Source organism: Triturus cristatus, chromosome 3_1 (genome assembly GCF_964204655.1).
Source record: "Triturus cristatus chromosome 3_1, aTriCri1.1, whole genome shotgun sequence".
NCBI lineage: Eukaryota > Metazoa > Chordata > Amphibia > Caudata > Salamandridae > Triturus > Triturus cristatus.
Window position 1 is genome coordinate 801,750,036 of NC_140583.1, and position 17,552 is coordinate 801,767,587.

Sequence of the window (17,552 nt, forward strand, 5' to 3'; positions counted from 1 at the left end):
AAATGCCGTTAAAAGGTGTCCCTTCCTGCACATAAACAATCATTAAATGACAATTTGCTACTTCTACGTGTGCCGCATTCCGCAGCACACATAGCAGTAACAAATCGCCATTAGTGATAGTTTATGTCCAGGAATGAACACCTTCCTGTGCATAAACAATGATTCCCTGTAACTCGGGCCTGCTTGCACTATGGTGCAAGGGTGCCTGCGTTGACCACTCTAGAAAAGTACATCTAGTGATAGAATTAGAAGCTTTAACACTTTGAAGCAGGGATGCTTTACAGCTCCATTAGTGATCGCTTTGTATCTTGATGATCTCCCCCATTATCTATCACTAGTTGATGCCTTTCCGCCGAAGACTTTACAAAAGCATGCTATTATACGGTGATAACTTGGTTGTGATAGCGTACCCCGCTGCTGGACTTCAATGCCAGTTTGATGCTTTACTGATTACTGTAAGGTTAACTTACTTAGCATGAAGACATTGAGGCCTCCAGTAGTAGCATTTGGGATGCATAAAGGATCTTTTTGTTGATGCATTGGCTCCACCAGGCTTGAGGCTGTTTTACGATATAAATATCTGGTGTACTCATTCAGAGTAATTTAGACTGGAAGAGCCAATTGATATCTAAGGAGGTGATGGCAGCTCTGGACACCCTCCAGTGTTTTAATAACCTGTTTAGTGGTTATTCCATTAAGCTGCATCTATAAGCATATTTGCAAAAAGGGATTCCAATGCTGTATTACAGAATTCCACCTTTTATTTTATGGTTCAAATCTCTTTAATGATTTTCAGAACAAAGAAAATATAGCAATACAACGAGGAATATAGCTCATCATCTGTGATACAAATATGGGTAAACATAACATCCCCAAAAACCCTCTCCCCCTAGGAACCACAGTGTTGCCAGATGTAATGAGTAATGTAGTCTTACACGTTCTTATGTAGTAATCTAACCAATGCTCTCTTACTGGGAATCATTAGAAACCTCAGTTAAACAAAAAAGGTGGAGTTATCTGGGGAAAGTGAGTTTGGGGAATTCTGAGGGTAATAAAGCTATAAAATGATGCCAGAGCCCAAGATATGAGGTGCTCTTTGCCGCAAGGGTGAGAGTCAGTCTTTTCATCCCTAGTATATACCAAAGACGATGCAGCCAGCCCTAGTGTGTGGGGAGCTGTCCCCTGTCCAGTGTGTTAGAACAAGGTCGCCCCCAAAGTCAACCCAATCTGCCACCCCCAACAGCATTTGAGTTAGAAAGTGAGTGCATTGGGCAACCCTAGAATGATGTAAGCTGGAAGGTGTTCAAGAGTAGCTAGCATGTATGTCCAATGCACCCACTCAAACGCATTCTCTACGTCTACTTGCCAATAACATTAGATCCCGGAACCAACGTTGGGTCTTATCTATTAAGTGCAGGATCTGCTTCGTATTGTCACTACACTGGCGATGGGGAACAAAGCCCGCCTGATCAGAGGCAATGAGACCCGGTAGAAGGGGGCCCAAGCGGGATGCTAGAATGCCAGTGAATAGCTTGAGATCGACATTTAAAAGAGATTTTGGCCTGTAGGATGCCAGGCTTTGGAATAACGACAATAGAAGCCGTAAGCATAGAAGGCAGGATCAAAGCTGGATCTTTAATAGCGTTAAACAATCTGGCTAGAAGGGGTGGCTACGGTCATGCAGAAGGTTTTATAAAGAGCGCGGCAAAGCCATCAGGGCCCAGTGACTTTAGAGGTTTTTGCCTCGCAATAATTGAGATCACCTCCTCTACCCAAATCAGGCATTCTAGATCAGACACCTTTTTTGGTGTTAACTTCGGTGTATGGGCATCTCTGAGATATGTACCTTGTCCGTCTGTGGGTAGGTCTTGCTCTGCATATAAGTTTTTAAAGAACTCTCAAAAACTAGAGACAATATGGGGATCATCAATGTGTTTCAAGCCGTCAGTGTGGAACACAGACTGGACTCCTGCAGCCTGTTAATGTACCCGCAATCTATTAGCCAGCAGGCGGCTGCACTTATCTCCACCAACATATTAAGTGTGGTGAAGGGCAGTGTACTCCGCTCTATCTAGACCAATACCCGCCAATTGTGTACAGGCTGTCTCTAACTGTCGCCAAACCCGAGGAGCATCAGTGCGCTTATGAGTGTGCTCGAGGTACTGGACCCTACAGGATAGGTGCTCCTCTTATCTCTGTGTAGCTCATTGTCTGCCACTGAAATTGCTATCAGTTTGCCCCTAATCACTGCTTTCAGACATTCCCACAGTGTGGATATGGAAACATCTGCCGTGTCACTGATTGTGAGGAAATCCAGTAGTTCCTTGTTAATTTTCTTAACAAACTCACGGTGGTGTAAGACAGTTTCTCTCAGCTGCCAGGTTCTGAGTTGAGGCTGCAAAGATGGGAAGGTCAGGGTGAGAGACACGGTGATATGGTCTGACAGGGAAGGGGGTTCCATCTACGAGGCCATACACCGAATGGCGGACGAGCCTAAGAAGTGATCGATTCAGGCATATGTTTTATCTGCGTGAGAGTAAAATGTGAAGTCTCGTGTTTGTGGGTGTAGAGCGTGTCACATGTCACCAAAACGTGTTTTCTCCAGCCAGAGTATGCCTGCTTGGGAGAGGGCTTCTGTTTGACCTTTGCACTGGGAAGATTTGTCCAGGTCATTATCAAAAACCAGGTTGAGCTCACCCCCCAAGGGTACCTGACTGTTAGGAGTGGTCATCACATCAGCCACTGCATGACGTATAAAGTGTTCCTGTCCCTTGTTAGGATTATAGATAGTTCCCAAAGTAAAGGTTTTAGTGCCCAGGGTCACTGAATAGGCAAGTAGCCTATCCTTAATTCCAGAATGTTTGGGGCCTATTTTCCCTCTAAAGGAGCTGTATACCAGGAACACCACCCCTGTGGTTTTTGTGGAGTGGGAGAAGAATTGGTGTGGAAAGGCTCTAGAGTGCAGTCTATGCCAGTCACTGGCAAGTAGGTGATTTTCTTGAAGAAGACAGATGTGGATACGTGAATGTTCAAGGTAAGAAAGGACAGCCCGGCGTTTGGTGGGATTGTTAAGGCCCTTTACATTAAGGGTAAGAATCTGCAGATTATATTGCATAGGACTGAGGTAAGTAAAGTGCTATGAGGTCATTACGAGATAAGGAATAGGTATTGTTAGGCATGTTGTAGTGTAGAGTGCAGAAATACAGGCCATACAGGTGAGAGAATGGAGAAAGGCCATTATCAGTAGGTTTCCAGAAAACTATACTAAACAAAGAAGAAAACTGGGTAAACGACCATGAAAATATTAGCAAATAGAGTTAGTGTCCAAGGTCAAGGACCCAACTGATAGAGTTAGTGGGGTGTGTAGTGGCCCGAAGCCCCCCTCTCCCTGCCCTCCACCCAAACCACCCACCTGGATTGAAAAATAGAGGTATCACGGCCAGGTTCATGAGCCAGCAGCACTGGCAGAACCTCCAGTTAGTCTCTCTAGTACCGTTTTACGTTATTTAGCCATGGTCGCTGGATCGGGACGGTGCTCCGTGAGAGATGCCCTAGTACTACTTCATCTGCGTCGTCTCTGGGCCCTTCGCTTGCGCTGGGTAGTCTGTGATTATTCACGAGGGTTGTCCTCGATGTCCAGTAGCTGAGAAGCCTCCTCCAGTGATCGGTGTTGATGAAGTTTATCATTCAGTTGAAATATAAGCTGGAAGTGGTGCCCCCACAAATATAATATGCCTGCAGATCTAAGATGAGTGGTGACAGGGCAAAAGGCTCTACATTTCTGGAGGGTGGAGGCAGACAGGTCCTGATAGACCATCAGCTTGAAACCTTGATACTGTATTGGGTGTCTGTCCCGGGCTGCGCAAAGGATGCGTTCCTTTGATGGATATTCATAAACACATGTCAAAATTTCCACTGGGGTCACTTGGGGCCCATTCTATGCATTCTGTCAAGCTTGATTTCAGTCGCTGAGGAAGCCTCCAGGATCGAACGGAAGAGCTCTGTAATGACTAGGTGATGTCAGATCGCTCAACTCCAGTAGGTATACATTTGACATGAATATTGTTGTGCTGCGATCGGTTTTCCAAATCTTTGGCATGTGCTTGCAGGTCCAAATGTTGGTCACGGAGTCGGAGGACTTCCTGCTGGAGCTGCTCAATCTCTTAGTTGCGACTTGTTTTGTGGTCTTCCAGTGATGAGACTCTGTCGCCCAGGCTGTCGATGTCTTGGCGAACTTCCATAAGATCATTGGAAAGATCTCTCCTGATGGTCCGGAGGTCATCTCGCATGGAAGCAAACAGGGACTCCAGGAATGGGCGAGTAACCGGGGCATCCACCATTCCTGCATTTGGTGGGGTATCCAATCCCGGGGGCGAGGAAGATTCTTCAATCTGCGAGCCGATGGGCTTGGTGAGCATGTCTTTCAGAGTCCTTCTTCCCCCGTCCAGTGGCCATAGTCTTTGTGGCTGAGACGACACTCTCTGAAGAGGATAAGGGTTGGGCCCACTGTGCTCCCAATCACAGGAGGTCCACCCCGAACAGGAAAGCCAGGTGGTCAAGAAGGTGTTCAAAAACATTGCTGCCGAAGTGGGGAGTTCACCTTTTCATTGAGTTTTCAGGTTGCAAAGATGAAGAGAACTATGCCAATGCTCATGCAACTGGCTATTTGTGAGATTCAATAAGCGTTGCCTATCAACAAGAGCGTCAGACTGGCATATGCTGAATGGAGCCCCGCACCCTATCCATTTGGGAGTGGGGATCGTTCACTTGGGGCCGGTATGGTGCAGAGCCAGAGTGGCAGGTCAACATTGGTGGCTCTCTTCCAAAACAAGGTGTCAAAGGAAAGACCTAGCCACTTCCAACTGTCGAGAGTAGGTGGAGTGGGGACTTGCTGTGCCTCGTTTCTCAAGTGGTAAGATTTGTGTCGTTTTTCATGTTCCCAGTTACGGATAAGAGATTTTACCCATCCTGGTATTGTTGCTTTGCCAGCAGCCCATTGTACGCTTGTAGAGGAGATAGAACCCTGGTTGGAGTCAAAATACGCTGTGACCTTCTACCCAAGGGACTCAGAGTATCAGCTAGGAACCAAGCATTAAGTCGCTAAATTAGTTTTCGGGTTACTGAAGGGTGCCTATGTAAAGATGGACCGGGGAATGATCAGATGTACCTCACAGAAGAATCTCCACCGCTGTGGTAAGAAGGACATCTGCCGCTGGAATCAGCACCAGATCAATGCAAGTGAGGTTTTTGTGAGCTGTGGACATATGTGTACATTTCCTCTCATGTGGTTGCCACACCCTCCACATGTCGCAGAGGCATAAGGAGGTCATTCAGGTCTCCTGTAAATTGGTACCACTTATTCGATATGCAGTTGAAGCGGCAGTGAAATCGTGCTCAGGATTTGGAAGTGCATTAAAGTCACACCCAATGATAGTCACGCTGGTGGGAAACCCCATAAGCAGTGCATGGCAGTCATCCAAAGCTTCCTTGGGAGACTGTGGTGGGATATAAACACTGAGGTGATTATAGTTGATCCCTCCAGGCTTCCCTCCAGTCCCTCAAATCTGCCCTGCTGATCTGATTGTATTTTGGTGTGAATCATGGGACAGGATCTGTGTAAAAGTATGGCCACACCCCTTGTACCTCTGGAGAAACCTGCATGGATCGCAAGGTCGTAGCCAAAACACGTAGGAGGGGGCACTGAATGCCCACCAAGTGAGTACCCCAGAGCATGAGGTTCGCTGGGAGCCACCTTTTGGCCCATCGGATTATGGCTACTCTTTTGAATCGGTCCAGTAGGCCATTTACACTTAAGGAGAGTAAGGAAAAGTTAACCAGGGAGCCTGTAGGTGCAGTGGGTCACAGGTATGGTTTGAGTGATGATTGAATGGCTGGGCCAATGAGGGTTGCGTGGTACATTAGAAATAAATGTTTGGAATGGGATCTCCAAGGTAGGAAACTCTGGTGTGGGTCCAGGTATCGATAACTGCAAACAAACAAAATGTATGAACAACAACTCCTCTCAACTCCCCCCACCACTAGAGGCATCCTTCACCCATAAACCAACCTGACAACCCAACATTATGTCCAGAGATTTGGTGGAGAACCTCCTATCATCTTGGGATGAAAGGCTGCATCTTCACCTCATGGCCGAGGAACAAGGTCCGTGAGTAGAGGATCAACCCAGCGGCTCTAGGTCATGCAGAGCACAGCACCAGGAGGGGAAACTATTTATTGCCTACCACAATGCCCCTCGGGCCCCTTACAGCATTTTCAATCTGTGACTGCCCGAGTGTTACATTCGGGGAGCCTGAATGAGTAATTCGGTGACCTGTTCACCTGTGTCAGATCTCTGCGGGTCCATCTCGGTCCCAGAGGATTCCAGGGATCCCCATGCCAGGCTGTGCTGGTGGCACTGCCCTGTCCTCCTCTGCAGTTGGATGAAGGGGTGCCCACCCAAGGGCCTCCCCGGGTCACCCACAACCCCCTCCCTTCTCCTTCTGATCGGGTTAGATTCCTCTGCTCTGTCGTCCAGTACCAGGCCTCCTCCAGAGTGCTAAAGAAGTGGGCATGGGAGTCCTAGATCCCTTTCAAGATGGTGGGAAACATCAGCATATATTTGAGGTTCATGGCCTCCAGCTGTTTTTTGACGTTGTCGAAGGATTTTCATTTTAGCTGCACCAATTTCGAGTAGTACGGAAAGATCATGATGCATGTGGACGGGTGCATAAGGTCTCCAGCATTTCGTGCCTCCCGGAGTATCACATCTCGGTCTCTGAAATTAAGGATCCGTGCTATCATGGGTTGTGGGGGACTCCCGGCAGAGGTTTGGGCCCCAACGATCAGTGGGCGCTCATCAAAATAAACCAGGGGGAAAGGAGATCAGCTAAGAACCAAAATTAAAGCCAGGTTTCCAAGAATTTCTCTGGGTCCATTCCTTCCAAGCCATCCGGGAACCCCACGAAGCGGAGGTTGTTCCATCAAGCTCTGTTTTCTGTTTTGCCCGATCTGGCCTCAAGTTGCTTTGTCATGGGGATCAATTTTGAGACCGTCGCCTTAAGTGTGGACTCTTCATCTTCTAGGATGGAGACTCAGCTTTTGCCTCAGTGGCTTGGTTTGCAACTTTACGGAGGTCTTACCTAAGTAGAGAGATGTCCATTCTCACCTCCCCAATTCTCATTTTTACTGCTTCCCTTGAGGTCTTAATGGGCTGTTGGGTGTCAACAGTGTTGGTTGAATCTGTTGCGGGCTACCGCAGGCCCTTTCTGATATAACCACCCCTCCTGTTGCGACTGGAGAAATAGTAAACCTGTCTATTTTTGATTGGGCGTAGAATGTATGTCTCCTGTTCTTCTCCAAGGCTCCCACCCAGCCTGTAGTCCAGACTGTCTGGCCAGCACTCGGGAGAACTGAGGACCAGGGGAGTCCCTCAGACCGCCCCCCAGAAAACAAATGCTCCTTGGGGCTCGACCCGCTTTCTGCCATCCAAGGTCTACTGTGCAGGCAGTTGGTTCCCCTCTCACAGGGGCGTTGATCCAGTACGTCCTCCAGGCATCTTTAGCAGTCCGGAACAGGCGCAGGCTTAACCTCGACTGTGACTGGGGGGCCATCATCCGGCTAGTATGCCTGGAACACCTCAGGCGCTCCACAGTCCAACCTGCTTACCCCTGCATGTAGAGAAAGGGCCAGCACCAGCATTCGGCCCATCCAACAGGGCCCTCACAAGGTGCTAAAGGAGCCCAGAGTAGTCGATTACCAGTCAGATGACCTTAAGTGGGCAGGCAAGCCCCAGGGTCCTGCAAGTCGCCACAGCCGCCACGACTGCCGCACTTGGTCCTCAGAACTGCATCGGGTCATGCTTCTGATTGAGCCCTCTGCAGGCCGCCCCTGGGTCGAGTCCGCTGCCGCTCCGGGGCCCAGGCTGGACTCCACACCCCTCAGGGGACACCATGGGAGGAAAGAAAAAGGCAGCAGTTCCTTCCCGATAAAGCATCGGTGACACTTGCGCTGTGTCATCCCCAGGCGTGGCTCCTCCTTCCTCTGGTGCAGCGCACAATGGCACCTGTGAGGCGGAATGCTGTCACCTCCCCATTCAGGTGATGCGACCCGATCCACATGGCCTCTAGTGCTCCAGGCAGCTCCGGCGCCAGATCCATGTGAGTGGTCAGGCCTGTTCCCTATTGCTTGCCACCGGTTGGTCAGTCCGCTCAAGTGAAGATCTTCGCCGGGGCTTCAGGCTGTCCCCAGGTAGGCTGGATGATATTCGGGCCACAGCCGCAGTGCCGGATTCAGTAGGATTTAAACGAGGTGCACGGAGCTCTCCTAAAAAGCACCCCCCATCTTGGCCTTGCTGTCCACCCCCCCTAACCTCTTCATTTTATATTCGGTCTCAGGTTCAACATTATCCTGCAGATATCAATATCCTTTTTGTTGCAATTGATTTAGCATATTGGGAATAAATTTAAGTACATCAAACAATAAAAATTAACTATGAGCATCTAGATTTTATGATGTGTCTTGATAGTTTCTGTTTTTGTTGACTGATGTGTGGTTTTATGTATGGCAATTAATTTACTGGCGGTCAAGATCACCTCGAATGGGAAGGGTTTGTGTTGGTTAATATGAGGGATGTTTGCATTATTTCTGCACGTTATACTTGTGTATGTGTGTATGCTCACCATTGAGCCTTCAATTATTTTTGTTTAGATATAAATAAGGCGTTTAATTTTCCGTTTTGCACTGATTTTAAAGATAAATGCAGACAGAAAAACCATCCATTTATATGTTTGTATTTAATTTTTAAATGTGAAAAAAAACGTAAAATATGTATTTTTTGAGTGGGTGTTGATGCTGTCAGTCATGACTGTTAGGCCAATAGCTATGTAGCTTGACACGGAGTGGAGTTAAAAAAAGGTACAGGTTTTCTAATGAAGATTTAAATAGTCTAAGATGTGCACATGTTTGTACTAAAATGTTAAGGTCATATGAGTGCACTGCATCTGAATGATCCATTATATATAGCTTCTTATAGCAGTAAAACCCTTCAGGCATCCAAATGAATGTGTTCTTTGTCCCACCAAAGAAATATGGATAATTACAATAAAAAGAGAAAAACATAAAGGTATAATTACAGATGGAAATGTATAAAAACGAACACCTTATACCCGGAGTCCTATATATAAATGGACATATATCATTCACTTTCTCTTTTCTACTCAGGCGATCAACATTGCTATTAAAAGTAAAATCCCCTGTGTGGTGGTGGAAGGGTCTGGACAGACTGCTGATGTCATTGCCAGCCTGCTGGATATGGAGGGCATAACCCTTGGCTCGTCCACCATCAAGGAAAAGCTGGTGCGCTATTTGCCCCGCACGGTTTCACGGCTATCAGAGGAAGAGACGGAGACCTGGATCCGATGGGTATGAGTTTATGTGCCACTTGTCTTCATACAGCCACCATCTGGTCTGGGGTGGAGAGATTTATTTGGTGGGTTTCTGGAGACTGACATGGAGCTAACTCACATTATTTACAGGAACAACATTACTCATAGGTCACATAATAGGGGCATATGTGCCGAGACACAATGTTCCCTCATTGGTTATCATCCTTAAATATGTATAGAACATGCCTGATGCTAACACTGCTCATGCTGAAGAACTGCAAATCTTGACAATGGTTACAAATCTTCCTAAAAAGTTGACAAAATAATAAATATTTACAACTCTGCCAGGCCCTCAGCGTACATATAGTAACAGGCACGTAGCTTCCAGAGCACAGTCCCTTAAAAGCTCAAATCACAATGGGGGACTTGGGGGGGGGGGGGGGTATCATGCATTTATTGCTCCTTAACTAACATTGGTCCCACCTCCCTTGACCCACTAAGAACTAGATGGGAGACCTGGCTAGCTGCCCTGGAAGACGATGACTGGAGAGATGCCTTGATGGCCCCCAAGACCATCACTGTCTCAACCAGACTCCACTTGGTCCACCTATACTACCTACATACCTCCTATCTCACCCCTGTCCACTTACATAGGGCGTTGTGCATGATGTGCGGCTGAGCCCGCAGATTTTTTCCATATGGTATGGTCTTGCCCCCTCATAGCTTCCTAATGGGAGTCACTGGAAACTGAGCTTACGGAGGTGCTGGGATGGGAAGTACCTCACAACCCCTTGAATATACTACTTGGTGTCACAGATGGGCTGGACAGATCTAGAGCAGACAAATTATTCTTAGGCACCGCCCTTGTGGTGGCCAAGCGAGACATTGCAATGGCATGGAAGAACCCCGTCCCGCCTAACATAACCAAACGGCGCAAAGGAGTAGACTGGTGCACCATACAAGAACTGCCACTGTACGAAGCCTTGTGATGCCCGGCCAAACATCGGAAAATTTGGGGCAAATGGTTGGGGATGGTGGGTTAATCAGTTCCCCCTTCTTCTCTGGGTCCATTCTTATGTATCATTCGGAGGGCGGAGATACGATAATGTTTTACTCGCCTAATATCTAATTATGCTGCTGAAAAGGCTGTGCTGTTGATAGGTTTTATTATTGTCTTTAAAATCAATAAAAATAAACAAATAAAATTGATTATCAAACAAAAAAGTTGACAATATAACACTTGAGAGACAGACTGACACACTAGGTATGTTTACCTGAACGCTGCGCATAGACAGATGTCTTGTAGGGACCTCACAGACTGCAAAGTCTCCATGACAAGCAGGAGCTCACACAGAATTGAGATTACTTTAGAAGTTTCCCTGGATGAAGTTGAAACCAATTGATGTTAAGCTACAACCACTTCTAGGGATATTTCTTTTCATGTTAAGGAAGCATAGGCAGCTAGATTGGGTGTCATTATGAGGTCCCCGGATGCTGACATACATTTGCAACCTTGAGTTATTGATACCGAGAGTCCTGAAACCCGGGGGTGCAGAATTAACCAGGATCCTTGGTGAAACCCTGGGATTCCCCTAAGGAATGGGAGAAGAGTAACTGCAGGTCGAATTCCCCTGGTAATTCCTCATTCCAGCAGATCTCTGTTGCGTTCAGCAGCGGAAACCTCTGAGGGACAAATGAGAGGTCTGCTGTGTTCTCGTGGACTTCAGCAGACCTCACTGGGAATTAAGTTCATTCGGTTAGCGATACTGGCGGTCAGGATCACCTGGAATGGGATTGGGTTGTGTTGGTTAATATGAGGGATGTTTGCATTCCTTCTGTACATTATACTTGTGTATGTGTGTATGCTCACCACTAAGCCTTCAATTGTTTTTGTTTAGATATTTAAAAAAATGCATCTAATTTTCCGTTTTGCACTGATTTTACAGATAAATGCAGACAGAAAACCATCTATTTATATGTTTGTATTTATTTTTTAAATTTGAAAAAACGGAAAATATGTATTTGAGTGGGTGTTGATGCTGTCAGTCATGACTGTTAGGCCAAGATCTGTGTAGCTTGACACAGAGTTGGGTTTAAAAAAAAAAAATGAGTTCGCAATGATGGTCATCTTGTGGTAACTGTTAAATCCTAATTCTGTGGTGAGCGCCATTATGCCACGGTTTTGTGGCATTGCACGAGCATTTGCATCTTTTGTAGGACAGCTTTTAGTTGAGTTGATAGGTATAGCTCCCATTCTTGTGAGTACGTATTCCCACGTACTCACACAAGAGAGGGATGTAGACACCAGTGATGAGAGAAAAGGGACTGTAATGCACATTTGACTCACATAACTAGAGTATGCCCTGGAGGTCTCTCTGATTCTATCTCAACTCACTAGTCATCAAACAGTCCTTACTCACTTGTTTGCCATCAATGAGTTGTACCCTAAATAAATGATTCTGTGCCAGCATCGACGGAAGGCCTAATTTGGATTTTTATAGTGCTGTGATGATAGGGTCTTTTGTGGCTTACGGATTATTTATCATGGCAAAGCAACAGTCGCAGGACTGACTGCCAGTTAAAAATGTACATCTGTACCTATGACTACGTTTACACTGAAGCTATCATGCTACCCTGCTCCTGTCTGTCTATATACTTCTGGGGATGAAGTATGAAACTAGACACAATTCCAAAGAAGGGCCTTTCCAGAAATGGACATGAACATTCAAATGCTGAATCTAGATCCAGACACAGGTCTGCTTTGGTGGGCTTTTGAACTGGATGCAGTACTTCAAATCCAGCCCCCCCATAATCCCACATGTGACCCCCAAAACGGGACACAGCACTCCAGATGTGACCTCCAGAAATAGACACAATGCTCCACATATGCCCTGCAGTACTAGTTAAAGTATTTTAGAAGAGGCCTCTGGAACTGGGTACTGCATTTTCACATGGAGCTTCCAGTGCTTATGCATTTATTCAACCTTAGGTGACGCTAGACTTCATATTTGCACTGGGTCCGATAGCCTAATCGAAAAACATCAAATGCAGGGTTTTATGTTTGACCCACATGGTCACAGGTTCAAATATCGCTGGGTCCAAGAAGTCTGTTTTTGAAAAGTGTCTCCTTCTTACAAAGAGGCCTTGTAGATTCAAGTTGTAGGTTTATTTGAGGATATGGGAAAGAACAACTCATCCACCCGACCGGCTCCAGCTCCAGCTGATCTTCAAGTCCCCAGTAACATTCTACAACCAGCCAAGGGCTGACTAACAATTCTAGAATCCACACATGTAATGTGGAGAACAACTAAGAGAAGAAGCACATTATAACGTCTGTCTTTCTCCTTATACATTTCATCCTATGGACATTTTAGTTCAGTAACAATAGATATCTGTTATATAGTGCCAAAGAACCTTGCTGGGATATGTATAGTTACAGAAGGTACTGATTATGTCGTGTTTCTCTTTTTGTCTGTTTCCCCATGCACCACCGATATTTCCCTCTGCATTCTGCTTCCTTTTCACATGGGTTAGCCACTTTGCAGTCTTCTGATATTGCTTACTCAAAACTTTTCCCATTTGTTGACCTCCAAACCCTCTCGCCCATCTTATAATGCTCCCTCTGACCGCTCAACCCTAAATGAGCACCCACCGACCCATGCCCCCACCAACTGTCCAACCTCAGAAGAAACTAAATCAGTACCAGCTCACCACCATCCTCAACCCCTCCATCGCCACAACCACTTTTCTAGGTGCCTCGAAATATGCAGAAGTCATTCCCTTCCTCAAGAAACTATCGGCAGACCCCAGCGAACTCCGAAACTACTGTCCCATCTCTGCGTTCCCATTTCCAGCCAAAGTCATGGAGAAGGCCATCAACCTCCAACTCACCGAACACCTAGAGAAAAACAACCTGCTGGATCCTGCCCAATCAGGATTCAGAGTCAACCACAGCACCCAGACAGCCCTGATTGTCATGACATCTGCACCCTACTCGACAGAGGGGAATCAGCTGCCCTGATCCTGCTCGACCTCTCCACAGCCTTCGACACCATCTCCCACCACACACTCATCGATCAACTGCGACAGATCGGAATCACAGACGATGAGCTCAAGTGGATGGAATCCCTTTTTCACGGGGCGCACCCAAAGAATCCGTCTCTCTCACTGCACCTCTCAACCCAAGCGCACTGTCTGCGGAGTCCCTCAAGGTTCTTCCCTCAGTCCAACCCTCTTCAACATCTAAATGACACCACTCATGGACATCATCAGAACCCACAACATCAACATAGTCTCTTACGCCGACAGCACCCACCTGATCCTCTCTCTCTCTCAGCGGACCCCACTACCATTAAGACCATCTTCCATAACTACATGAAGAATGTCTCAGCCTGGAGGAAGAACAACTGCCTGAAGCTCAACACGGACAAAACTGAAGTACTGATCTTCGGCAGACACACTTCCATCTGGAACGACTCCTGGTGACCATCGGAACTTGGACCCACCCCCACTCCAAAAGACCACGCCCGCAACCTTGGCATCATCCGGGACAGCTAACTCTCAATAAAACGACAGGCCATCATACAGAAGAAATGCCAATTCAAGTTCCTGATCCACGTCTACAAAGCCCTCCATGACTAAGGACCCGCCTACATGAATCACCGCCGGGCATTCCACCTACCTCCCAGGAACCTCTGCTCCACTCATCTCACCCTCACACGGATACCATGCATCTGATGCTGCCGCACCGGAGGACACTCCTTCTCCCACCTCACCGCCAAGTCCTGGAACGCCCTTCCCCTCCACCTCCGTACTTCACCCTCACTGACCTACTTCAGGAAGCGACTCAAGACCTGGCTCTTCGACTGGCATTGCAGCATAGCGTCTGAATACCCTTTTGGTGAGAAGCAGCACTATACAAGTACCGCCAGATTGATTGATTGAGTGAGAGACATTAGTCATTGTTGCATTTGTACTGTGATGTGGCCTTCAAGCCCTCACTTATGGCTTCCTGAAGTAACTTCTCAATGTTTAATTCATCCCATGGCAGGGGTTAGTGGACCACATTCCCTCTCAGGCCAGGAAAAAGTTAGATCACGAAAGAGGGCCAGTTGCTCTCACTGAGTACTTAGTGGCCCTAGCACCTGACGGACAGCCATTACCAACGCCTTATTGATTTTTGCTATGAAGTGTCCCTTGCATTTGCTCGTGCCTCGACTGTCTGGCACCGCCCGCTGAGGTCAGCATACGTCCATTAAAACATATTTTTCCTGTTCAGAAATTTCTAGTTAGGAAGATTAAAACTATAAAAGGATTGCACATTGGAAAAAATGACATAATTCTTCCAAACCGTTATCGATATCATTCCTTCCATTTAGCACTCTCTGCTCACCTGCCTTCCGGTGTCAAGAATAACACCCTTCTTTCGGCAAATAGCTTTTGCCTAGTCTAAGTCTAGTGCAAGTCTAATGCAGGGTGGAATATTCTAGACAGGGCACAAGTCGGGGGTACACTCGGGTGGACGCTGTCCACCCTGCCAAGAAGTTGGGCCCCGCTCTACTCGTCCCATTGTAGATTTCATACACCTGGACACAGCAGCGCATGCTTGTTATCTGCTTTCGATCCGAGCAACAACGTGCAGGCGGGGAGGGGGATCTTACCAATTTCAGACTCTAGCTGGGCCCATAACAAAGGGCGAGTTTAAGGGGTCATCAGGCCTCATTTTGTTAAAGTATCCTTGGCTGGAAGCTATCTGGAGCCTCACACCTAGATCAGTGGCGTAATGAAAGTTGAGGGGGCCCCCCTGACATGTCCACGGAGGGGCCCCCACTCCGGATCTAATCCGAGCTCTTGGGCCAGAGTATTGTGCTGTGGGGGCCCCCCTGCAGCTCGGGGCCCCCCCCGCACCGCGGGGGCTGTGGGGGCCTGTGTTATGCCCCTGACCTAGATGCAATTGCCAAGGGCACGCAGCCTGTTAGCACATCACACATACTTGAGAGGCACACTTCTGACTTTGTTCAGTTCTGGTCTATGAGGGATATGCATGCACTGTAAGAATGTCAGATGTGTTGATCTGTCTAAGAATTTACAAACAATAATTTAAATCATACTATTTTTCTATTTCTATTATAGCCCTATTCATCAAGGGTGTCAGAGCACTTTGCATCACACATACTTATTACATTGAAAATAAATCATGTACATTTTATATCAATGTCAGGATATGTTACATAAGATAGTGAGGGTTACAAGGTGTAGGAGTCACAAATCACTCTTCATAGCTCACTGCGTTAATTTAGAAGGATTACAATTTATGAACAGCAAGTAACAACAAAATCTCTGTGTTAAAAGCACTTACCTATCTACATAAAATAAAAATCAGTCATCTGCATGTTACATGATTTGCTTTGCAGGAGACATATTAACCCTCTATGCTACTTTGAGTCAAAACAAGCATTAGACAAACCCCAGATCTTCCCAGCAAATAAGTTAACCACCAAAGTTATCTTACCATTATTATTATTCCCTCAGATTTACTGGGAACCCAAAGATCTCTGCAGCAGGTGCAGCAGGTGCCTTAACCCCATAAGATATTTTTAAATTCAGACTTTGCAACCAATTAAGCAGAACAGACTTACTGTCACGTTTTTCCTTGTTGCCAACTTCTTTGTGGCAGTTTTTAAAAAACAAATGTGTAAGTTGAGACCCAGATTTTGCGTCAAGGTTGCATCACTTTTCTGGCACAACCCTGATGGAAAATCTATTATGGAATTTACTGTGCCACACAAATCCCAGTTGAGTTGATTTGTTAAAACACAAAAACAAATAAACACAAACGCAATGCAGCACATTACCCTGCCTTGTGTTATCTTGCGTGAGGTAGGTGTTACATGAGCAGGAAGCTGAAGCAATTTAATCTACATGGCAATGTGCTTTATATGTACTATTATGGCTGGTCGAGATAGTGTGTTCAGCCTTGGAGTAAAGGAAGCTATATGCTGACAAAAGGCAACGTTGTGTTATGTGTAGCTTACAAAAACTTGAGGTTTTTGTCTAAATCAGGAGTGTTTGCGTGTTTACTCTTAATGCGCTCAAATGTACTCATGATAGACCTGTTAAAACATATGTGTGAGGTCTTAAGTTTTGATGTCACATCTTGTGATGTCACTTCCTGTAAAGTCTGGGTTGTAATGCCACTCCCTGTGATGTCACTTCCTGTAATGCCACATGCGATATCACGCGCTGTGATGCCACTTGCATACTGCTTAACTTGGTTAGTCCCCCCACTTCTTTTTTAGGACTAGTGCCCTGATTCTGGAAGTATGGCACCGTTCGACCTGGATGGTCTCAAGTAGTTGGCAAAGGGATTGAAATTATTTTACTTCTACGATTGAATACATGGGCTTGCAAAGTAATACAGAGTGTGTCACCTCCCAGGCCTCAGATGCGCTCATGTCCGGCGGAAGGATGCAGACCCTTTTGCGATGGTACTAGACTCGTTGGGCACAAGGTGGACAAGGCGCTGGTAGCGAGGGGTATGGATTCCTCTCCTGCTGGGATTTAATAGTGCCAGGGGATTAGCACATGGACACGAAGTTTCCACTCCTGGGACCGGATAATTAGTGAGACTACTACAGTCTTTCGCTCTCAGGATTGACGTGAGCAGTAGAACCAGTAGTAGGACAGCTAGGAATGATTTAACATGCTTTAAATCAGCTACCACAAATAGACAATAGGATTCTCCCTTCAGGCGGATTTGCATGATTGCATCAAAGGTAGTGCAGGCGAAAGCTTAAAGGCGAATATGACGTGAAAACCTAATACAATTCCAATCTTAAAATACAAAGTACAGACAATATGACGGATATAATTTATTGTTATTTTTTAAATTTGATTTTATTTTGTTGATAAACAGCAGTACAAAACAGCAGTCAAACACGCAGTTTTCCACAAGATAGAGCAGTTCAGTAGCAACTGATAGAGACAAGTTCGTAGGAAGCAATTCTATAACAATACACATCCTCAATATCCACCACCCCGCGCCCACACCACTGGGCCCCCCCCCATCAGTCTGAGTCCGAGGCATCATCGTCTGGTACTGAGGGCGGGTCACAGATGTCACCCCTGAATTTATTCCACGCCCCCCATACTTTACTCCATTTACGAGGG

The 17,552-nt window shown here is 46.5% G+C and overlaps 1 protein-coding gene across 1 annotated transcript in view; it reads left to right on the top strand.

Moving 5' to 3' along the window:
* TRPM8 (transient receptor potential cation channel subfamily M member 8) overlaps positions 1–17,552 on the top strand; it is a 161,349-nt gene that overhangs the window by 9,855 nt on the left and 133,942 nt on the right. The window contains exon 2 of the mRNA XM_085646403.1: positions 9,220–9,420. Coding sequence (XP_085502529.1) covers positions 9,310–9,420 — 111 coding nt within the window. The 5' untranslated portion in view covers positions 9,220–9,309. The remainder of the gene's footprint in view (positions 1–9,219; positions 9,421–17,552) is intronic.